Source organism: Exophiala spinifera, assembly GCF_000836115.1.
Source record: "Exophiala spinifera strain CBS 89968 unplaced genomic scaffold supercont1.7, whole genome shotgun sequence".
Taxonomy (NCBI): Eukaryota; Fungi; Ascomycota; class Eurotiomycetes; order Chaetothyriales; family Herpotrichiellaceae; genus Exophiala; species Exophiala spinifera.
The window spans coordinates 183,819-206,079 of NW_015622519.1; the positions used below are offsets into that span (position 1 = coordinate 183,819).

Sequence of the window (22,261 nt, forward strand, 5' to 3'; positions counted from 1 at the left end):
TTGCTGCACTTGCAGAGGTAGAACGACAGAAGTAGAGCGTTTGATGGACGTAGGGCCGTTCCACACTCTAGAGAGTGGACTCAACAAGATTCTCCTGCAACAGGGAAACAAGGGCAAGAATGTGCGTTGTGGTCTGAAGAGTGCAAAGTGAGAGGAGATGAGCAACAGTGAAAGAAATGCCGGTGAGAAAAGTGAGTCCAGAAAAGGGTAACTCGCCCGCACCACCACATACGCAGGTCAAATCACTTCTTCGAAATGCTTTGCTACTGTCTGCTTCTGCATGATGTTTTTGGCTGCCTGAGTCGACATGTTGTTTTGTTCATCATTGACAACAGAGGAAAGGCATTTCTCTCTTCGGCCACCATGTACTTGACGAGCAGCGTGTTCGTGCAATGAAAAGGATCCCAAACAGATTCATAACCTATTCCCCTGGTGTGATGCTACTGGCTGACATTGCTTCTCTAGGTCCGCATGGAGTGACCTTAGACGCCCCATCAACTGGGATCCCACATATAATTATCTCAATCCATGGCCGGCAGAGGCTGAAGTAGGAGAGGGAAATAAGGCGAGCACAACAGCTAGGGGAGATCCCGGAGGGTGGCCATCTCCAGCCAGGAGAGGCTATCAGTACAAGCCTGCCCATGGATTTCGATCTTGGATAGCTGGACCCTTCGTCTTGTGCAGCACGGTTCCCTTATTGAAATCAATGATGGCGAGCTGAGAATGTGTCAGCTGCTTAATCCACAAGAAGATGGGCCTCACACATACAACGGTCCAGCCGGCCGAAGATGAAACCACATACTCGCAGTACAGAAGTATTTGGAAGACCTTTCCCTTTTCAGAGCATAGTCCCATAAGCTGGCCACTGATGCGGGTCAGATTGAACAATGCAAGCCCTACCATGGACTCGTCGGGAGCGGGACTCTCCAGAAATGCTTCATCATGGTATGTACACCAGATCGCTACATTACGGAGTTCCAAAACTTTCAAGCTGTACAGCTGGTCGATATCAATCATAGTTTTCGAGAACGATCCTGGGTCCTGTACGATAGCTCGTGGAATTTTCGCCATGTACTGCTGGGGCAGATGGCCTGTTCGAGCACCTGTGCCCGATATTCGCAGCGTGGCCGCAGAGAACAAGTGAGGCATGGCTTCAGATCGAATCTGTCGACAGATGTGCAGTACATGACATGAAAAAGCACAGGAGCACACGGAAGACGCACACTGCGGGCATTTTGTGGTGTTGTTGTCAATTCGAAGCTCGACAGAATCAAACACGAATCGGTATATCTCAACACGAATCTCAACAGGAAGAGTAAGGATCAGGGAGCATGGCGCAGTGATACCTGAATCGGTCATTCTTTGATGTAGCCAATCTCTTTCGGATCCTCTTGCCAGGTTGGTTGCTTCAACTCTTGACCTTCTTCAACAAGGGTATAGGCGAGGTCAGCTTCCCTCATCAGTCAGACATTCTCTTCAGCAACGTTACCGGAAGCTATCCAGCTGTGATACAATATGGCGTGGCTGCGGCTAACTGGTAGCGGATCGCTTTCCCGACTATCTTCCACCAGCAAAATGAACCAGTGTGCCCCGAACCAATCAATGATGAAGTTGAGCTCAGCGGGTCAGCATATCCATCTGTCAGGGTGGCCTATTGTCTCTTGAAGGCCAGGGCTACAGAACATAGATAAAATGGCGCTGACAGACACCGAATCAAGCATCATGCCATCCCCCAACTGTGACAACGTCTCGACACGTTGATCACCTCGCGACGAAGGTCGATTTGAGGAAGAGATGTCCGGCGACAACAATATGCGAGCTTGAAGAGGCAAGTTCGCCGAAGAGCCTCCGGAAGAACTATACACCGAATCGTCCCTTGTATCACTGTTCGGCCTCACGAGTCACAAACAAGAGCGTCTACTTGAGCTATGTTAGCTGGTTGAGTCTGACAATCACTGAACGCTTGCCCATGAGTACGACCTCGCTTGTGATGGATTACTGGGAAAGGTGAACAACCATTCTGAGGCAATGCTACCAGCGGTCACAAAATGTCTCGGCCAACTATCCAATTCATGCACAACCCATGCCTCATGAACAATGGCCTGTGCAACATGCTAGTATCTAGAAAGGAGTCGTGGCCACCTCACAGTGTCTGTGTACCTCTTGGTCTGATATACGCTACTCTTTTGTTCTTTCCCTGGATACCTTGAACATTGTGATCAATTGGGCAATCAGATTTGAAAAGTCCAAATCCCTTTGACTTTCAATTAATGCTATGCTGTGCGATCACTCCTGGCAATATTGTCTGATGTTGTCTATGGGAAGCGCTCATGACGGGAAATGGAAGCACCATTGTACCTTATTGACCGTGACGGAGTCTGATGACTCTCAGTCTTCGTCCATAGACTCCCAGCCGTCTCGTCCCTCAGCGTCCATCTCGCCTCCGTCATCGTCATCGCTCTCATCGCTACTATCATTGATGGCAACCACTCTCTCCTTACCCTCCGTTTCGGGCAATTTGACCTTTCCTGAGAGAGCTTTTCGCACACCTGGATTCGTGCTAACATCCCATACCTGCAACTGGCCCCTACTGCCAGCCACGGAGAGTCTGAAGGCAACTTCCGGATCGGGGGCGAATTGTACAGAAAATATTCGGCCAACATCGAGATTTCTTGCGACAATCATACTAGGAATGTTGTTTTCGATATTCCATAACTTGACTCTCTTGTCCTCTGATCCAGTCGCTATCAAGCCAGGCACAGCGGGATTCAAGTCGAACGCACTCACTGCCCCATCATGCGCTTGCAATGTCCACTTCGCCTTGCTTGGCTTGTCATGTGCCGTTGGGGCTTCCCGAGCGTCAAAGTAGTGCACTGTCCCGGCTTCGGTGGTAACGAAGAAGAAGTTGGGATCATGGACATCCCATCTGACCTTCTCAACATCGGCCTCAACCACCCACCTGGGTGCGACAGCGTCGGGGGCTCGCATGTCAGTAGCAACGACGGTGCGGTCATAGCTGCCACTCAAGAGCACTGTAGACTCTGTTGGGTGCCAATCCAAAGCACAAACCTTGTCGTTGTGCATCGTATATGACTTGGCACATTTTCCTGTATTCAAGTCCCAGAGTTTGACCGTCTTGTCTGCAGATGCCGAGGCAAGTAGATTTCGGTGTTGTCTATTTGCTGCGAGTGCAAGAACTGCGTCCACATGGTATTCATCATTGGCTTTCGGCTTCTTCTTTTTCTTGGTCGACTTTTTCTTCTTCTGTTGCTTCGAATCCATTTCTTGCTCTCCCTCGGCTGCTGTCTCCGGTTCCTGGCCAAGAATAGCGTTGGGATACATACTGTCTACGACATCTAGGTCCCACACCTCTATCTCTGGGCTCATGGTGCCGACAGCCACAAAGTTTCCATCTTTCCGCTTCTCGGCGTCCTTCCCGACTGGTACGTTGATCCATTCCACGCATAGGGGAATGGCAGGGAGCATGATATCATGGTGTACATACAGATTGTCTGCATCGTCTTCATACACAGACACTTCGAGGTGGGCCACTTCATCTTCGACTTTGGCGGCCAGAATGAGATTGTCTGTTGGTAGTATCTGCAGCTCCTCCCTTTCGTCTTCTGATTCCTGCTCGCCTTCTGGCAGGACCAAATACGGGTCTTCCTCTTCCGGCGCATGATACGCCAACGAGCCGACATTTCCAAACATGGCAAACTTCTGGGTCTGTTCATCCGGTTCGTCGTCGTCATAGTCGTCGAGGTTGTACTCTTTTAGGTCGTCGTCCTCGTCTGCCTTGGTCTCGCTAGCCTTTGAGGCTTCCATTGTGGATACGCCATTGTCTGAATCTGTGTCTTGGGACTCATCAGCATCCTCTTTTGGATTTTGGGCCCTCTCTAGATCTTCTTGCGCATCTTCAAGTTGCAGGCGGGCCAGCCGGGAGATGCGATCCAGTTCCGCCTCGTCCACCTGGTATTTTGTAGGGAATTGAGCCGCGACTCCTCTGCGGACCCAAGTAGTGGCCAATGTCATCGACATTTTCGTGGATTGGTATTTGAATGCAATAAGCCAGCAAACAGCGAGGCAAGGCTCTATCTCAGACGGCCTCCAAAAAAATGCGGCAGAATTTATTTTATGGCTTGGGCGGTGAGGGGCACATGCAAGGCTGAACATGATCGACGCAAGGCTGCATCTTGGCCTCATCCATTGGTTCCACAGCATGCGGCTTTCAATGCTGAAGATGCATCCGCTACGTCCCCCAGCAACTACCAACACCTTGCGACGCCGGACTCTTCTTGACCTATGTGGGCGTGGCTCGAGCCGCACGATCAATATTGGAGACGAGTCTCTACGAAAATGCATTCCCATCTCCATACAAAAAGCAATGTCGGTATGTGGTAACCCCAGCTTCCGGTCTCATGATCCTGTATATCGAACAACGGACGACCCCCCGTGGGCAGTGTATGCCTCTTGGTGGGTGCAGCGGCATATCATGGTGTTTAAATCGTCAATTAAACGGACTCTCAGACATTTATTGACCAGAAGATAGATTGCGAAGAAATCATGACCGCCCTCGACGAGTGTCACGCTCGCGGTTTCCTCTACAAAGCGATAGGTGGATGCAACGACATCAAACGAGAAGTGAACAGATGCTTGTCTGGCGAAAGGACGAAGAACAGTAGCAAGAACAGAGAGTCCGCCCTGGAGCGAAGGAAGAGAATAGAGGCGATTTGGGAAAAGATGGACGAAGGAGACTATTCTGCGCTGGAGGCATTTACGAAACGCAAATAAGCAAACGACAGCGTGTATTCGCAACAACAGGGAAGAGTCGTCCCTGCACATGTACAATAACATATACTGATGTTTAATGTCGATTGCGGACTCGAAAAGTCTCCTCCCAGGCACGCAGCGAGGCGGCGACCTGTGTAAATATCGGAAAATACTATGACTCTTCTCTCCCGGGATTTCCGTGCAAATTCGTTGCAGGTTCGCGCGAGTCGTTCCTCGATAAGAGCGACGGACACAAGGCATTGTCTATGAATGGAGCATGTAGATCTCTACGAGTGCATGGTCACTTGGTCACCTTCTTGGTTCATCGTAGAGTGGCGGTCACCTCGATTGGGAAATTGAAGCGATCCTGCGCTCCACTTTGGCGACGCTGATACGGACTCGCGCCCGCGAGGTTTAGTCGACGTGGACAACTCGAAGCCAGAACCCCTTGACACAACAAAGCACGTTTTCGCGTATCCGGATCAGTTATTTCTGTTGCCTTGTTCTTTGTTCAGTGCAGCATCGCCACTGCAACGTGTTGTGCTTTCTCGGAATTGATCCTTGAGACCAATGTCTCGATGGCACAATGAACGGGGATACTACTCTACAGCGGGATTTGACCACTGAAGACTCTCAGAAAGAGCCGCCTCGAACTGATCAACGATCCACGACATCGGGAGAACCTGAGCTCGACGACTTCGGACTGCCTAAAAGACCCGTAAGCGCAGCACCGCGTCCTAATACGGACAGCAGCGATGATGACAACGATGCCTTTCACGATGCGGAAGCCAGCACCGAACACCAAAGCCCTGTCATGAAAGAGAGGAACCTCCGAAAGGCGGATAGCGACATGGGTGAGGGAGAACAGGCGGGGGTCGTCGAGGGTGATACGACCAAGGCAGCTAGCTCTACATCCGAGGCTGACGTGGCATCAAGAGCGGAAGAGGCAGCCTCTACACAAGTGACGAGCGCGGAGGACAGGTCTACTGCGGATGGTAAAGATTCACTTCCACCGGCACCCAAAGTTGTGACTGCCGGGCTTGGTACAAGCTCAGAGAATACTGCAAACGAGAGAGATGCTGCAGTATCCCCTCAAAAGTCAGATCCCGCTGCGTCAATGCCTGTACCTAAGCGAGAAATTAAACTGGAAGAGCAAGTAGTATCGTCGTGGTCCCACCAAAGGCAGATGGCGGTGGCCACATCTCCACACGATGAGGATGAGGGAGAAGAGGAGGAAGAGTGGCAGGACATGCCAGCGCTTGATGAATTCGATGTCTACGACGATAACGGAAGGCTCGTTGCAAAAGGCAACAAACAGACCGAGGAAGAAAGCAATGCCTATAGTGGAATAGGGGGCGCAGGCAAAGGATATACGAAGCTACAGCTCGACGAAGACGCACAATCTGCCACGAGCTTGGATGAAGATACCAATTATTTGTTTCGAAACGGAGAGAAACCCAAGCAGATTAATGACGAGGACGAGGCCGAAGATGAGCAACGAGATGCACTTGCACAGTTGCAAGCCACCAAAGACCTCTTGACTGAAGGTCAACGGATAGCTTACGTCGGCGTCGTTCGTCTGACCATTCACAAGATGTTCAACGCCCTGGGGAATCTCGAGAAAACGAGAAACATAAGGAGGGAAATAATGAAGTCTGTCGAAAGCATGGATATGTGGGGTCAGACCATAATGCTTCGGTTGTACGCTCACATGGACATTGACCCAGCGGAGCAGATCATGATTGAGCAACTCGCGGAACATGGCGTCCAGCCGTCTGACCTCGTTCCCCCTTTAATGCTCAATGCCAAAGTAGCCAATCCTATGGCAAACGATCAGAAGTCCGGAGATTCGAAGCCAGATTCGATACGACCTAGAAATTCGACGACTTCCAGGACGTCAATTACGAGCGACAGCGAACAAACAGAAGAAGCTTCAATAAGTGAAGAAGTGCCAGAAGTCCATGGGCCTGAGAGCATGCCCGACTCGAAACAAATAGAGCTTGATTTGCGCTGGACTGTCCTTTGCGATCTCTTCCTAGTCCTTATATCGGGCAGTGATTATGATGCTCGATCACGGCGTCTTCTAGAGCGAGTCGGTTCAGTCATGCAGATTACATGGGTACAAATCTGTCGATTCGAGAAAAGAGTTATTGATGCTTTGGAAATGCAAGAAGAGGAACAGAGGGAGAATTGGGATGAGTCCGCAAACCTTGAAAGAAGGCGTAAGTTAGGCCTCAAACGAAAGTACATTTACATGGGTCTTGCTACTGTAGGAGGCGGGCTTGTCATAGGTTTGTCCGCAGGACTACTCGCTCCTGTGATCGGCGCTGGTCTTGCTGCTGGCTTTACGACAATTGGCGTGACGGGGACCGCAGGTTTTTTGGGAGGCGTTGGTGGTGCGGCTTTGATCACTTCTGCAGCCACTGCGGCTGGCGGGACGATCGCTGTGAGAGCATCAGATCGACGCACAGGCCACGTCAAAACCTTTGAGTATCGACCTCTGCACAATAACAAGCGGCTGAACCTGATTTTGACGGTGGCCGGGTGGATGAATGGCAAGGTCGATGATGTCCGACTTCCGTACAGCACCATTGACCCAATAATGGGCGATATCTACTCCCTGCTGTGGGAACCCGAGATGCTACAGTCCATGGGACAGACTATCAACATCCTTGCGACTGAGGCGCTGACACAAACGATTCAACAAGTCCTCGGGAGCACCATTTTGATCGCTCTCATGGCCTCGATACAACTACCAGTTATACTTTCTAAATTAGCCTACCTGATCGACAACCCTTGGAGTGTCTCTTTGGATAGGGCGAATGCAGCAGGTCTCATTCTTGCAGACTCTCTCAGGGACCGGCACTTGGGGAAGAGGCCAATTACGCTGGTGGGATTCTCTCTGGGTTCTCGAGTCATCTTTTCCTGCTTGAAAGAATTGTCCAGACGGGGAGCTTACGGCCTGGTCCAAAATGTGTATCTATTCGGTTCACCCATCGTGGTCAAGAAGGAAGAGTATCTCAGAGCTCGATCTGTGGTTTCAGGCAGATTCCTCAATGGCTATGCGTCCAATGATTGGATTCTGGGTTACCTGTTTCGTGCCACCGCAGGTGGAATCATGCGCGTCGCGGGCCTCGCTCCTGTCGAAGGCGTCCCAGGTGTTGAAAACCTCGATGTTAGCAGTATGGTTAATGGCCATATGGCTTACCGTACTGCGATGCCTCGTCTGATGCGCGAGGTAGGCTGGGAAGTGGAGAGCGACGAATTCACCGAGATTGAGGACCCTGATCCAGAGAACCACGCACAGCGACAGCGGGAGCTCATTCAAGAAATCGATGAAGCACGTAGGAAGGCCGAAGAGAAGCCAGACAAGACAAGATTTGGCTTCTTCAAGCGCGGTAAATTGGCTGAAAAGAAAGGCTGGGAGACGTACGACGCCAAAGCGACTCAGCACAAACGCAGCACAAGTGTGTCACCGCAGCCTCGCAATGAAGGTGACATAAATGTTCTCTTCGACATTGACGCTATCCGAAAAGAGTTGGAGAGCGAAATGATCGAAGTCCGCGAGCTAGACAGCACGTTGCCTCCGATGCAGATTACGACCATCCAGAACGGGGAGAAACATGTCGAGTATCTACGGCTACCTCCAAACATGAAACCGGAAGAAATTGCCCGCATGAACCTGCCGCCCCGTCCAGACGAAGTCGATGTTCATTTTCCTCAGCCTTTGGCAGTAAGACCGGGTCGGGTCTCATCACTTCGCCCGTCGGCCCAGTCGAGCCCTCAAGGGTCTCCATGGACCAGCCCCCGGCGCTCTCTTCAGCGATCTCCCCACAGCTCTCCCCAACCCTCTCCGGGTCTGGATGGGAGGTCGTCTTTCGCGTACTCGGAGCCCAGAGAATTGGTCAGCACTATGCCGACATTGTCGCTTCCCCCCAGCTTGAACAGGCACAGCCACGATACACCGTCAGCTGCGCAGCCAGATATGTACCAGCATGCAACTGGGCGTTCTGCACCCGAGTTGAATCGTTTTTCCACGTCCTCGGCAGACGGGTTGACCTCGCCCACAATCGATCTGGGTCTGGAGCGAAATGCTTGGGCCGACGACAGGGAACCATCCGGGGGGATCAGCATGACTTTCGAATGATTTTTACCCATGGGTTATTGAGCTGCATAGCGAGGCGTTTTGGTAGATCCCACCATATTAATATTATTCTTTCCAAACGATGGATCCTTGTCCATATTGTATACCAATCCAGCCAATTCCAAGATTTCGTTCCTGGCCAGATGATACCGGAGGGTTGCTGCCACTGTGTTCCCACCCCGTCCATCATGCACATCCTTGTTCTCCTACAATCTCCCAGACCCTTCGATGTTCAGTCCGTCAAGGTTCGTATGCAAGGCCTGCCCCCCCTCGAGGGCAAAGCGTGTTGTTGCTGGCCCCTCCTTGCTCGATCTTCGGACGTTGATCTCTTTGACCAGATCCTAGAAGAACAAAGACCCGGTACGTGTCAAAAAGAAACCTCTGCCCCCGTTCATTGACCGTGTCCTTTGCTCGTCGACGGCAATCATGGCAATGCCATTGTCACGCATTGTCCGCTTTGTTGCACCGTCCGCGAACATACCGACCCTTTTTAAATCCCAAGTAACTACAGATGTTCGACAATACTTGAAGTTGCAAACACAACAAACTGCCTGTCGACCTCGGGAGAATAAGACCAATCGATCCTGTCCCCTGCTCACTACCGCTGTCCTGTCAACATGGATCATCAACACGTGACTTCTCTGCTTCGCTGCTCCTTTGCGGCATTCATCTCCCATCCCAACACTCCCTTCACTGCTCTATTCATCTTCCGGTACCTCCGATTGATCGTCCACATGGTGTCGTTCTGGTATTACAAGGACTCTCCGATCCCCGCGATCAGTACCATCACCGAGCGCGACGTGACCGTCATCATCCCGACAGTCGAGCCGACGAACCACGACTTCCTCGAATGTCTCGCCTCGGTGCTCGTGAACGGGCCGTCGACGGTGCACATTGTCACCGTCGGCGCCCAACTTCGTCGTCAGACGTGTGAGATCGTGGCCCCCTTCGTGCCCAAGTACCCCAGCACCGCCATCAGAGTCTCGTGCACCACGCAAGCTGACAAGCGCAAACAGATAGCACACGTGCTCCCACGTGTCACGACTCCGCTGACGGTGCTCGTCGACGACCACGTCTTCTGGCCGTCGGGGCGGTTCCTCTCCACGGCGGTCGCTGCGTTCGAGGACCCGGCCGTCGGGGGCGTAGGCACCAACAAACGCGTCCGCCGACACAACCACCCGTTCGGGCTGACGTCGTTCTTCAACGTGCTCGGCGCGCTGTACCTCGAGCGACACAACTTCGAGATCCGCGCGACCAACGCCATCGACGGCGGCGTGTTCGTCATCTCGGGTCGCACGTGCGCGTACCGCACCCAGATCCTGCAATCGCCCGAGTTCCTCCGCGGCTACCTGCACGAGACCTTCTTCTTCGGCCGTTTCGGGCCCCTCAACGCCGACGACGACAACTACATCACGCGCGCCGTTGTGGAGCGCGGGTGGAAGGTCAAGATCCAGTACAGCGCCGACGCCATGATCGAGACCACGGTCGGCACGTACCCCAAGTTCCTCTCGCAGTGTTTGAGATGGGCTCGCACCACCTGGCGCAGCAACCCGGCCAGCCTGCGCAGTTGGACTGTCTGGCGGACCCAGCCGTGGTGCGTGTATGCAGTGTACCTGACGAGCTTTGTCAACTTTGCCCTGTTCTATGACGCCGCGCTGTTCTGGACGCTGTCGCGCAGCGAGCTGCTGCTCGCCAGACACGACGGTAACGCCTCCTACGTGATGCTGGGCGCTTGGATCTTCATGACCAAGATGGTCAAGTTGGTGAGTTACTTCCGTCGACACCCCCGGGACCTCGTGTACCTGCCGGGCTGTGTCGCCTTTGCGTATTTCCACAGCATGATCAAACTGTACGCTTTGTGTACCTTCTGGGTCACCGCGTGGGGAAGCCGTGATCTGGCGAGCATCGGCGGCGATTCCACGAGTGATTCTGAAGCAGATCCACCCGTTGAGCTTGGAGTCGAAGGGTCGTCAACGTTCGACACCGAGTTTTTCTCCATGTCGTCGGGGCTAGAGGACTACATCTCGGATACCGCCTCTGGTGGTGGTACCATCGCCACTACCACCGTGTCCGGCGACGGCGGCAGTTCACTCCACAACCGAAGACCCAACTCCGGTGGGAAATCCATCACAACACCCTGGGGTCGCGTCGGTCCTGGGACTGCTGCGTATCTCCTCCCTGCAAACGTCCTTCTTGACACGCGCGCCCAGACACGTACGAGCACAAGTCCGCCGCCACCGCGGCGACGAGTAAATACCACGAACCGCACCGCTGACCACCGTCCAGGTAAGTCGAAGCAGATTATTGCGATCCAACAACAGCAACAGCTCCGCACTCCTCGCCTCGAAGCAGTCGACGGTCCAGACGACTTGGCCGATGCAATGTCGCCTTTGACTCTGTCGGCCCCGGAACAAGACTGTGTCCAGGATCAGGCTCAACTCGCAACACCTGCCGCCACACCGCCGAGAGAAGACCAACCGTGTCCTATATCTGACTGCCACGTTAAGCGCGTCCGCATCGATCCCTATGCTCGTGCTTGGGCTCGCGCAGCAAAGTGCCAGCGTCTGCACCATAGTGGCTTGTACATTGTGGCTGGGGGTGCTTGTGCCTTACAAGACAAGAGCGTAGAGGCGTTGACGCATCACCTAGAGACTTTGGGCTTTCGAAGCGCAGGTACAGTCTAAGGTAAGTGACTTTGTTGCTGGCTTTTGCGACTGGGTGGAAGGCAAACAGACGCGTGTTCGACTGTCTCGAACACACCTGTGGTTGCAACGAGTCCTTGTGCAGGTTTTCAATCGGTTTGTTTTCCTTTTTTCCTTTCTTTTCTTGATCGTATCGTGATCTTGTAGAACATCGGTGAGTTTCGAATTTCGCCATGCAAAAACGCAAAAGGCCAGACTTCGGATTGATGGTAGAGGAATCTGGAGTCTAGTAAGTCAAATCATACACCTTGGATTCTTCATTTCAACGACATAAAATTTTCGTAATTGTCTTTTTCCTCTGCTCGATACCGCATTCCTAGTCCCCTATAATCGGATTTCCCAGTAGATTAGATCAATCCGACGCCCAAGCTGACCGATAAGCGACGAGCACACGTCGGCGCGTGAAGAAAGCTGCTTTGTCCCTCCATTGCATATCGTGCGGGCCTACGTAGGTTTATCGTGCCGCGATCGCAGCAGCCCATTTCTGTTCGTCCTTTCTGTTCACGGAATCAAAAGTCAGCCATCCATCCATCCACTCCCAGCCAGAACAGCAGGATCAAAAACGCGAAAGGTGTTGTGCGCGAAGAAAAGTATAGTATAAACGTAGGATCAAAAACATGGGAGGGGTGAAAAGGAAACACTTACCGGTCAAAATGCAACAACATGCCCAAAACTGGAATCAATTGTCGCTGATGGCCCTTGTCCTTTTGCTCCAAAAACTGTAATAGTACATTCTTCAAATACACATAATCCACGGTTCCCTGGCTCATTCCACCACCGCCAACACCAACGCCACCACTTGGTGTTTCGCTTCGACTCGTGCTCCTGGAGAGAATTCTCTCCTTGGGAGCCGGCGATCTCGCGCTCGAAGAATCGATCGAGGTTCTGGAGCTCTGGGCCCCTGATTCGAGGCCTGTCCCAGCGCGATTGGAGGCTCGAAGGCCCTTTGGCCCAGGTTGTTGTGCCACCTTGAGCTCTTCGGTGAGATTCTTGTTGGCCTTCGTGAGCTTCTCGACGCGCTCCCGGAATTCGTCGACCGATTTGCGGAGGTCGAACCTTTGCCTGTCGAGCTCACGGACCTGCCTCTCGCTCTCGTCCAGGGCTTCACGCAGACCAGTCATAGCACTTCGGACTTCTTCGACCTCCTTGGATGCACGACTGGAAGTTTGTTCAAGCTCGTCTGTTCTCCTCTTCCACTCCCGCTGGCGGACTTCGAGCTCTTCTTTCTCGTTCTCCAGCACTTTTAGGGCTCGCTGAGCATCGCGGACTTTGCTTCGAGCGTCTTCGACCTCGCGCATCATGCGTCGACTGCTGACGCTCGCCTCGTCTTCAACACGGTCCCGTTCTTCAATGGCCGCGTCCATGCGTTCCTTCATCTCGCGAATTCTGGACTCGGTGCCGCTTTCTGCTTGGTCTAGGAGCATACGCATGGTTTGACCCTCTCTCGTGCGCTCTGACAGCATCCGCTGCGCCTCTGCGAGCTCCTCCTCCAAGTTATCTGCCCGCGTAGCAGCCTCACGTGCCTGCATGTTCAGCTCATGCGTTTGGTCTCGCAGTGACTGGACAAGAGACTGTGCAGAGGAGTGTAGAGCTGTTTTCAGAGAGAGCTCTTCCTTCAGTCCTGTCGCCTCCCGGCTCTGGGTTGATAATTGTTCTTCTAGATCGCGGAGCTTCGCTCTGAGAGATGTGGATTCCTCCTTTGCTTTGCTCAAGTCTTTGTTCAAGCCATCAGACAAAGTCGCTGCTTCTTGGCGTTTATACTCGGCCGAACGAAGATCTGCCTCTGTCTTTTCCATCTCCTTCTCAAGCTTGATCCTGCCATTCGTCTCCTGTTCGACTTTTCGTTGCAGTTCCTTGATCTCGGAGTCTTTATCGCCAAGCCTCTTGCTGAGGCCTTTAAGCTCAGCCTTGATATCTTCATGGCGGGCTTCAAGCCTCTTGAGTTCGCCAGTCTTGTTCTTGAGATCGTCTTTGGCTGATCGCAGTTCAGCTACTTCGGTTCTGAGACTCCGCAACTCCGGCTGTGCCTTGGCAAGCAGTTCTTTGAGATCGCTTATGTCTTTGAATCTAGCCGCTGCAAGCTGTTCAGAGGCGGCAAGGTCCTTTTCCAAATTCGAACATCGATCCTTCAGCTCATCAAACTGCTGTGCAACTTCCTTGTGTGCCTTCTCTGAGTCCACACCACGTGAGGCCGCTTTACGAGCCTCCAGGAGTTCCTTTTCAAGCTTGTCCATAGCTTCTTGAAGCTCTTGCTTCTGTTTTTGCGCTTCTTTCAAGGAATCGCGAGCCTCAACGTGCTCTTCCCCTTGATGCAGCAGGTCATCGCGCAAGGTTTCGATTTCTTCTTGTAGAGCTTCTTGATCTTTCAACTGCTTGGAAAGGCGCTCTATGGTTTGCGTTTTCACAGACAGCTCGCCCTTCAAAGCCGTAATCTCTTCTTCGAGCCTAGAGATATCAACTTGCGGCACGCTGCGGCTTTCAACAGTGTTATCCTCCACCTCTGCCAGATTCTCTGAGACCTTCACAGGTACATCAGGCTCCGCGTCTTCGCCTACTGCTGCTTGGCCTTTGCCCTTCTTCTTTTTCTTGTTCTTCTTCTTCGATGCACTTGTTGCTGGTTCCGAAGGAGCAGGCGAGGGCACAGCCACCTCTGGAGGAAGCGTTTTGGAAGGAGACTTATGAAGGCCGAAATTTTCGGCGAGATAGTTAACCACATCTTCTCGTGTATGCAGCGTATCCAACTTCGAGTTTTGACTGTCATCTAGGAAACCAAACACTTTGGTCGAAGGTCGTTTGGAGAACTCTTCTTGATTCTTCTGAAGCTCGGACTTCATTTCAGTGATCGTAGTCTCGGCACTGCCCAACTGACTTCGCAGTGATTCCATTATACCCTGCATGGTGGCTAGTTTCTTCTCAGTTGTTTTGTCGTTCTTCTGTTGCGATGCTTCTTGCCGTTCTGCTGACTTATGAGCTGCTAAAGCGTCTTCAAGGTCCTTCACGACAGCATCCTTTTGTGCCAGCTTCTCGTTCAAGGAGTTGACGTCCGTCTTGCTCGATTCGATCTGTTCTTTGAGCGTCGTATTTCTTGCTTCTAGGTCGCCAATCTGAGCTTCAAGTAGTTCGATCCGCTTGGACGCTTCAGTCCTCTGAGCCTGAAGTTCGTTGATCTCGTTCTGAAGATTTTCTGTTGTGCCGGCTTCAGATGTGGCCTTAGACTCGAGTTCTTCAAGCTTCTTCTGCAATTTAGATTTGGTCTCATCAAACTTGTCTTTCGCTTCCCTGAGAGAGTGCAATTCTCTGGTGGCGGTTTCCAGACTTTGCACCATGCTTTCGGTTGATTCACGTGCAACTTTCAAATCGTTCCGCAGGTTGCTAACTTGCTTTTGAAGATCTTCTACCTCGCCATGGCGCTCTTGCAACTCAGACTCTAATTTGAAGTGCTCCGACTCGTACGAAAATATGTCTTCCGACGTATCTCTCGCCGGTGGCGATGCAGCTTTGGAGCGTGGTGAGAAGAGAGAGAAGCTTGCAATCCTGGATGAAGATGATCCAGGTGATTTTGCGTCGGGATCCAAGTCTGTGTTTGCTTTTGAGGATGATACAGCATCACCGGTCGCGAGGGTCACATTTGATACCGGCTTCTCCGACTCTTTGGAATCCTCTTGTTTGTGTGACTCGGCAGCGGTGTTGGTCTTCAATTCGGTGATCTCTGTACGCAACTTGGCGGTCTCCTCTTCTGCGGCATGGAACTTCTTCTTATATTCGTCTCTGTCCGTGGTGACCCTTTTCAACTCGTCCAGAACCATGTCACTTTTAAGGTTGATCTGGTTCAGATATTCCACCAGCGCGTCTGGATCGTTGATACTCGTCAGAGGTGTATTCTCTCGTAAAGAGGATTCGAAAGAGTCGACCGCTTGAATCCTTGAGTGCGCAATCTTATAAGCTTTCAACAACTCTGCGTACTTTGACTCCATGCGATCCAGCTTCCGCAGCTTGACACGGACCTCAGTGGGAAGTTCGTGAGGACGCAAGGGGCTGGGTATGCTGCCATTCGAATCTGGTTGCGGTCGCTCACTCTTCTGGGTCGCCAGCTCTCCAGTCTGTTTCTTTTCCTGCTGTCCATCGTCAGGCGTCGCTGGCTCTGCGCCTCCCTCTGTTTGTTGGACCTCCTCTTTCCTGGCCTCCGCCTTCGGGGTATCTACCCTACTAGGAGGCTCCGTACTCTCGTCATCTCCAATCGCGAAGTCGGCTTCGAATTGCGAAGGGTCTGGGCCCTTTTCGATAGGGGCATCGATAGAGGTCCTTTGTCTCGAGCCAGATCTTTGAGAGACGCCGTTCTGGGCTTGCGGTCGTCGTCTCTGGGGGGTTCTTGCCGGCTGGGCGCTGGTCGCGGCCTGGCGCTGACGAGCCTGTTCTTCGGCGATTCCTCTGTCTATGGCGCCCTTAAGGCGCTGGGAACAAGTATTAGACACATGACAACCATCCGGATAGGATTATCCTACCTGAAACATCTCCAGCTTTGCGGTAGATGGGCTATGTCCAGCCCTGCAGCGTCGTCAAGAGGCACCTAGAAGTGTCGTCGCAACGCGTTCAGGAAAAGGTGTGTTTTCTCCGCAATGGACGCTGTGCTGTCGGTGACACTTTTTGGAGCCGCAGCGGAAGAAGATTTGGCGTCGGAAAATCCAGCAACTTTTGCTCTCCTTGTTATGTCTTCGCTTTCTCTTTCTGTGTACAATTATCTACTACTTTAGCATCAGTCCGACTACGGATTGCATTATGTTCTTTGAGACCTGATCATGAAGTTTCTTTGGATATGGACTGGAGCCTGTTACGACACCAGCTGACAGCCATAAAATCGAGAATTGCTTCGAGCGGTTGTTCAACTGGTTCGCTGAAGCACCAGCATAATTCACAACCATCTATAAACCAAGGTGCCCTTGCGCAATATCGTTTGGCAAAATATTGGCGCAAACTTCTCATTCTACGTCGCTGTGGCCTGACCCGATGCTAAACTCTGTCTTTGTCAAAACTTCTTTTCGCAACGACTCTTTTCATTAGAAAAAATAGTCCTCAACCAGCACCCGCCTTGACCACAGCTCTTTCATTTAGCTGTAACTGATTCTCCTTGCTCATGAAGATTCGGTAATGTCGTCAACTTGGCGAAGAACAACATCTCGAAGTCCACAATTAAGCCGGAGCGCTTCCTTGAACTGGTCGTTGAAAGACACCAGCGGGTGGAATGGGCTTGACTTAGCTGGTCTGACATCTTCTTCTGCATTTCATAGATGACAGTGTAGCTCTTGTTTTCTGGTCTTTCTCGTAATCTTTTGCTTCACTTCAAGACCACATTGGCACCTCTTGCAGCTAGATACTGGTCTGGTGCACCCTGTGGCAGACTCCTCACCACAGCAAATATCTCTTGATCGTAGTATCTCAGCTTCGTTTTAGGGTCGACGTACTTCGCAGGGAGGCCTGTGATATCGCAGTAGTGCTTGTGGTTCGCGGGATGTAAACTGGGTGCGCTTTCAATATTGGTGTATGTCACGGCCGGCGGTCCCATTCCTCCGCCGAACCCATTCGTAGCCTGTTGTAGATTCCTCTCCAATACCAACGTGCTTAGACTTTGTGCTGCTTGTGCCATGTTGACCGGCCGGGAGGGAGCACCAGAATATGAAGGTGTAGCCGCACCATCCGAGATTGCACCCGTGGCGAGAGCAGGCGTCGATGCGCCGGAGTTGTTCTGGGTTGCGAGGACAGAAGCCTCTCTTCGTTGTGACTCAGAAATCATCTGTTTTGTGTTCTTGTTTCTGCGGCCACTAGGCTTCCAGTCGTGATTCCGAAATGGCTTCGCAGCGTAGTATATGTCCATCTGATCGAGGAGTTGTTGGTGAGAGTCGTCTGCTGGTTGCGGTGTGGAGGGAGCCATTGTGACGGCGAAGAGGGAGCACAATCTGAAGGTCACGGACGGAGGGTTCGGTTACGCTGAATGAGGTCGCCAATTGTACAAATCTCGAGCAAATTTGTAGGGAGATCAAAGGGTCGAATGAACATGGGAAGCGACCGCGAAATCAAAGGCGCGCCTCCGCACGGTTGAAGCCGTGGCCACGAAGGTTACGACTTGAGGGAACCTCAGCAACGAACGACTTCTGATATTCGTCTTCGTGACAACATTGACATAAAACACGCTTGCAGACACATCTTGATACTCATGTATCGCTCAAGTCCAGTAAACTAAAAACCTTCTTTTTGGCGCAACGTGCGTCCTTCTTCTCAATGACCAGACACCGGATTTTCTACGCCTTACTTTGGCCCGTCTGCGCCTTGATAGCGTTGGCTACGGCTGTCTCCAGCGAGTCCATATCGTCCTCGGCATCAATGAGATGGTTATCACGCTTCTCATACAAGGTGCCTCCCTCACCCCAAATCCTCTTCAGCGTAAAGGCTGTCGCAAACGGGGCTCCCGCTTCCCATGCTTCCTGTTCCTTTTTCTTCAAGTCGTCCAAGCTAATGTACGAAACCTTCCAAGGTTCACCACCTGTCTGCTTCTCAAACTCGTGCAGTATCTGTGAATTCGTCGCGGTGAACGAATTCACCCTCAGTGCCTTGTTGCGGCTGGCTTCTGGTTTCAGCAGAGCATGTACCACCAGCTTACCAACACTACGATCGTCAATAAACGCCAGTGGAGGTCGGTCTCAAGGTATCTACTTACTCGCGCATGGTCGTGAAGCTGATCTTGACGTTTTCATCCCCAATCAGTTTGGCCGTCCTGTTCTTGACGTCGAATGTTCCCGCCTCCGTGAAGCTGGGGTTATGAGAAAGGAAGAACTCCGCGTACGGCCCTGTCACGACGTAGGTATGGTCGAGGTTCTTGCATTCTCGTAATGCAGCTCGGACCTTCAACTTGAGCTGATGTGGCTTCTCGGTGGCCGATTGTGGTCCATACTCGATGTCTGTCCCATATTCGGACGGGAAGAACCTTCGAACCGATGGACTCTGGTCTGCGAGCTTGACAAGTTCGACCTGATTCCCAATCACATTTCTACCGACAGCTGAAATGACAGTGTCGATGCCTGTCCCCACGTCAGAATATACGCGTGACAAGCATTACATGTGAAGACGTACCTTGATACGCCTTGACTACATCGTCTGCGTTGGTAATATCACCGACGACGACCTCGACTCCCTCTTTCTTCAGAGACTCAATCTGATCTGCCTTGGACTCCACGGTCGATGGGGAGGTGAAGATGGCGATGCGATCGAAGTGGGCTTTGTTCTGGACGATCGCATTCACGATATACGTCCCTATCAAACCCGTTGCTCCAAAAATCAACAGCCTTTTGGGAGCAGCTGGACTTTCCGAAGTCATGTTGCTGGACGTTCTCTTGCTTCTTGCCCGGTATGTCAAATTGTACGTAGAAGTGCCGGTCAAGCAACTCGATGTCGTACAGGTAGTCAGATATTACGTGACGACCACAGACGGGCCCCTCTTCTCCAATTCGGGGGCTCGAGGGAATTTATATGTTTACCTCATGTACCTCGCAAGACACTCTACTTATGACGATTCACAGCTACCTATCCTAAAGTATTCTCCCTGACGTCGACAAGGATGCGAAGATAAAAAAGTCGATCCGGTCGCTGGTGAGTTGATGCACCCTTCCTACCGGTAGGGACGAGTTTGTAAGCAACTCCAACGGGCTCTGGGCAAAGGTTAAACTTATATCCTACGTCCGCATGCGTAGCCGAGGCTGGGACCGGCTTGAAACGCGCAGAAACGGGATGGCAGATAGATCTCCTCCATAAATGGCGTATTAGCTGCTTGGTGAGCTTTTCGAAACATTTTCTTGGAGATACTATCGAGAGTGGCCATCGACCCTTATTTCGATGCGCTTATTCACGGCAAGACACACAATGGCAGTGGGAAATTCATACACCGCTCGGACGAAGTCTGAGGATAGATTTCTAAATTGTCAATTAATAATTGCGTTCTTAATTCAGCTCAGCGTGCACAAAAACGTCGGGAGAAGTATGGTCTGGCAAAAAAGAAAAAATCATAAGCATCGGCTTTCGAACCGTGACCCGACTACTTGTCAGATTTCGAATGTTGCTCAGCTGCTGCACAATTCGGCCGGTGTCGAGCACTGATTACCCTCGACCACGTTGCCTGTACCAGTCGTATTGACAAAGATGTCGAAATCGTTGTTCTGTAAAACGTTCCCAACGACCAGGTTCCCGGACGCTGGGGTTCCCGTGGCTGGGTCATCGATGATAATCACCCCCACTGCGATTGCGCCATTGACACCGTTAGCAGTCAATCCTTCGATTGTGTTCTGCTTGACGACTGTGTCCGACGCCCCGATCATGGCTACTCCGAGACTACCTAGATCAGGAATCGAGGGACAGATGGGATTTGCATCACTGATATGATTCTCGATGATGTGGACGCCGCTCACGCCGGGGTCGACATAGGCTCCGATGCAGCTGTTGGTGACAGTATTGCCCTGGATGAGAGCACCATTAGTCTGGACACAGAAACCGATGGCGTAGTTACTGATGTCGTTGTTTGTCACTTGTACGTTGGACAGGTCATCCATGCAGATACCAATGAAGAGCATATCGGCTGTTGCGGCGACAGTGTTGGTATCCACCACAGTGTTCTCTGAGCCGACGGTAAGACAGCCGTATTGAGCACCATCGTAGAGGATGTTGTTTGCAACCTTGCAGTCTTGTCCTCCGACCACGGCTACGTCCAAGCCGGAGAAGCCACTGATCTCGAAGCCGGAGACCAGGACTCCGCGCACAGCTTGGCCCACTGAGAGCACTTTTCTGTGTTCCTGCACATAGTCTGCCAGAACAACATCTTGTCCTTGGATGCAGATGCCAGCTTCGGTGCCTGGGCCTGCTAGGCCAGAGCATGTGTTCTCGACGGGCGACTCTGGTGGCACAATGCTAGCGCCCTTGCCAATGAGCTTGAGTCCGCTCGTTGTGATGGTAACCTGCTCTGCGTACGTGCCAGCTTCCACGATAACTGCTTGTCCGGGCTGTGCGGAGTCAATGGCAGCTTGTATGGACTGCCCGGAGGTTACATGCACAGGGCCAAAGTGCCAGTCATTCCAGCCTCGTGCTGCGTACCTTGCTTCTACGGGCAGAATCAAGGTGATGAGGAGGAGTGGAAGGCACAGAAGCTCGACCCATCGTCGGTTGACTCCTGGCATTTTGAGCAGTGGTTGTGTACAGCACAGTTGCTTGGAGCTGTCCTTGAGGAAATCTCGATGACTGACGACGTGATTGAGGAATGGAAAGACTCTCACTGACATCGGCAAAGGGCCAAAAATCCAAAGGGGGACAACCTACCTTTTGTAGAGGTGAATGCATCGCCCGGAACTACCACACCTACCACAGCTCCTCAAGGAGCCCTGGACCTCTCGCAACAGTTTCATTCGATTGGTATTTATGATTTTTGGTTCTGGGGTACGTCTTGTGACAGGGCAGAATCTGAACACGGCCTCAGCCTCAAATTAAGAACCGAGAACCTCGTGTTACTTGACCGGGTTTGGTGTTTCTGGGGGAGATGCCTTCCCGCAGAACGGTACACGCTCTGAAGAGCCGGTAACATCAAGCACCAGTCATCCCACAAGTGCACAGGAGGGGATCGCTTAATATCGCCAGATTGACTCTATGAGATCAGTTTCCCGTGTTTGAACAGTCCTGGATTCTCATTCGAGGTATTTGTTGGAAATACGGGGTCCGCCAAGGCAGCTGAGACCTGAATACGAGGATCTAGACGAGGAGCTCCCTGCATAGCATGTAAAGATGTCTTGAGAGGAAAGTGTCATGCAGGTCCGGAGAAGGCAGCATGGATATGTTGAGTTTGTAAGGATGAAGCAAGACGCTGAAAGTGTGGTCGCTTGATGAATCCCAGGTCGAACGGGGCATTCAGGGCGGCGTCAATCTCATCCTCAAAATAGTATAGTGGGAGCTCGTTTCTGCCGGGCACTAACCTAAATTGTTGGTTTGTAAATATGTGGCTTCGTTTGTCAAAGCAGCAGCACGCGCGGTCATATCTGACAGTCACCGAACTCAGCAACAACTCACCTCGAAGGTTCCCGCGTACATATCACCTACCACAGAAAGCTTTGCCGCTATGGTGAGTCCGTGTGTATCTTGTGAAGGCACGCTTGCTAACATGTCGCCACAGGAGAGTCCTCACGAGCAACAGCAAAGCCTCCTTCTTTCGCGAATCATCACGAATATTGTTTGTCCTCATGCCCTGCGGAAAGGTCATTAGAGGCTAACGAAACTCCAGGAGAAATTGAATGAGGCTATTGCAATGATGAATCGGAACTTGCAGGTATGAATATCTTCGGAAAGGCTGGACATTGGAGGCGCATGCTGAGTATTTCGTCAGGAAGTCAATGTGCAGAACATGAACATTGAGCTCGTTGCGCAGATGTTCAAAAACTACCAATCTAATGTGCTGTTTCATCTGGAGGGTAAGTGAATGTTTCTCCGATGGTGTGTATCGTGCAGCCACCGCTAACACCGTGCATCAGCAACGGAGAACCTAAAGGATCCCATTTGACTGTGCGATTGATTTCAACCTCACGGACCATGGATTGCTCCATCAGAAGAACCAGCACATACGTCC

At 51.9% G+C, this 22,261-nt stretch overlaps 10 protein-coding genes across 10 annotated transcripts; 4 read left to right on the forward strand and 6 right to left on the reverse strand.

Annotated features, from left to right (window-relative positions):
• Nucleotides 1–624: 624 nt before the first annotated feature.
• On the reverse strand, nt 625–1,149 carry PV08_09049 (uncharacterized protein; the record flags this gene model as incomplete). The annotated part of the gene is made up of 2 exons (XM_016383370.1): nt 625–717; nt 769–1,149. 2 exons carry the CDS (start codon nt 1,147–1,149, stop codon nt 625–627), a joined length of 474 nt encoding a protein of 157 aa, XP_016231993.1.
• A 1,239-nt stretch (nt 1,150–2,388) lies between these two features.
• On the reverse strand, nt 2,389–4,038 carry PV08_09050 (uncharacterized protein; the record flags this gene model as incomplete). Its single annotated transcript, XM_016383371.1, has 1 exon — nt 2,389–4,038. One exon carries the CDS (start codon nt 4,036–4,038, stop codon nt 2,389–2,391), a length of 1,650 nt encoding a protein of 549 aa, XP_016231994.1.
• A 525-nt stretch (nt 4,039–4,563) lies between these two features.
• On the forward strand, nt 4,564–4,791 carry PV08_09051 (uncharacterized protein; the record flags this gene model as incomplete). The annotated part of the gene is made up of 1 exon (XM_016383372.1): nt 4,564–4,791. One exon carries the CDS (start codon nt 4,564–4,566, stop codon nt 4,789–4,791), a length of 228 nt encoding a protein of 75 aa, XP_016231995.1.
• A 565-nt stretch (nt 4,792–5,356) lies between these two features.
• Nucleotides 5,357–8,917, forward strand: PV08_09052 (uncharacterized protein; the record flags this gene model as incomplete). Its single annotated transcript, XM_016383373.1, has 1 exon — nt 5,357–8,917. The coding sequence occupies one exon, from the start codon at nt 5,357–5,359 to the stop codon at nt 8,915–8,917; it is 3,561 nt and encodes a 1,186-aa protein (XP_016231996.1).
• Nucleotides 8,918–9,531: 614 nt separating this feature from the next.
• Nucleotides 9,532–11,598, forward strand: PV08_09053 (uncharacterized protein; the record flags this gene model as incomplete). Its single annotated transcript, XM_016383374.1, has 1 exon — nt 9,532–11,598. One exon carries the CDS (start codon nt 9,532–9,534, stop codon nt 11,596–11,598), a length of 2,067 nt encoding a protein of 688 aa, XP_016231997.1.
• A 659-nt stretch (nt 11,599–12,257) lies between these two features.
• PV08_09054 (uncharacterized protein) lies at nt 12,258–16,127 on the reverse strand (the record flags this gene model as incomplete). The annotated part of the gene is made up of 2 exons (XM_016383375.1): nt 12,258–16,067; nt 16,119–16,127. The coding sequence occupies 2 exons, from the start codon at nt 16,125–16,127 to the stop codon at nt 12,258–12,260; spliced, it is 3,819 nt and encodes a 1,272-aa protein (XP_016231998.1).
• Nucleotides 16,128–16,948: 821 nt separating this feature from the next.
• PV08_09055 (uncharacterized protein) lies at nt 16,949–17,542 on the reverse strand (the record flags this gene model as incomplete). Its single annotated transcript, XM_016383376.1, has 1 exon — nt 16,949–17,542. One exon carries the CDS (start codon nt 17,540–17,542, stop codon nt 16,949–16,951), a length of 594 nt encoding a protein of 197 aa, XP_016231999.1.
• Nucleotides 17,543–17,909: 367 nt separating this feature from the next.
• PV08_09056 (uncharacterized protein) lies at nt 17,910–18,982 on the reverse strand (the record flags this gene model as incomplete). Its single annotated transcript, XM_016383377.1, has 3 exons — nt 17,910–18,273; nt 18,326–18,686; nt 18,739–18,982. 3 exons carry the CDS (start codon nt 18,980–18,982, stop codon nt 17,910–17,912), a joined length of 969 nt encoding a protein of 322 aa, XP_016232000.1.
• Nucleotides 18,983–19,721: 739 nt separating this feature from the next.
• On the reverse strand, nt 19,722–20,828 carry PV08_09057 (uncharacterized protein; the record flags this gene model as incomplete). The annotated part of the gene is made up of 1 exon (XM_016383378.1): nt 19,722–20,828. One exon carries the CDS (start codon nt 20,826–20,828, stop codon nt 19,722–19,724), a length of 1,107 nt encoding a protein of 368 aa, XP_016232001.1.
• Nucleotides 20,829–21,799: 971 nt separating this feature from the next.
• Nucleotides 21,800–22,195, forward strand: PV08_09058 (uncharacterized protein; the record flags this gene model as incomplete). The annotated part of the gene is made up of 4 exons (XM_016383379.1): nt 21,800–21,868; nt 21,920–21,964; nt 22,022–22,106; nt 22,167–22,195. 4 exons carry the CDS (start codon nt 21,800–21,802, stop codon nt 22,193–22,195), a joined length of 228 nt encoding a protein of 75 aa, XP_016232002.1.
• Between the last annotated feature and the right edge of the window lie 66 nt (nt 22,196–22,261).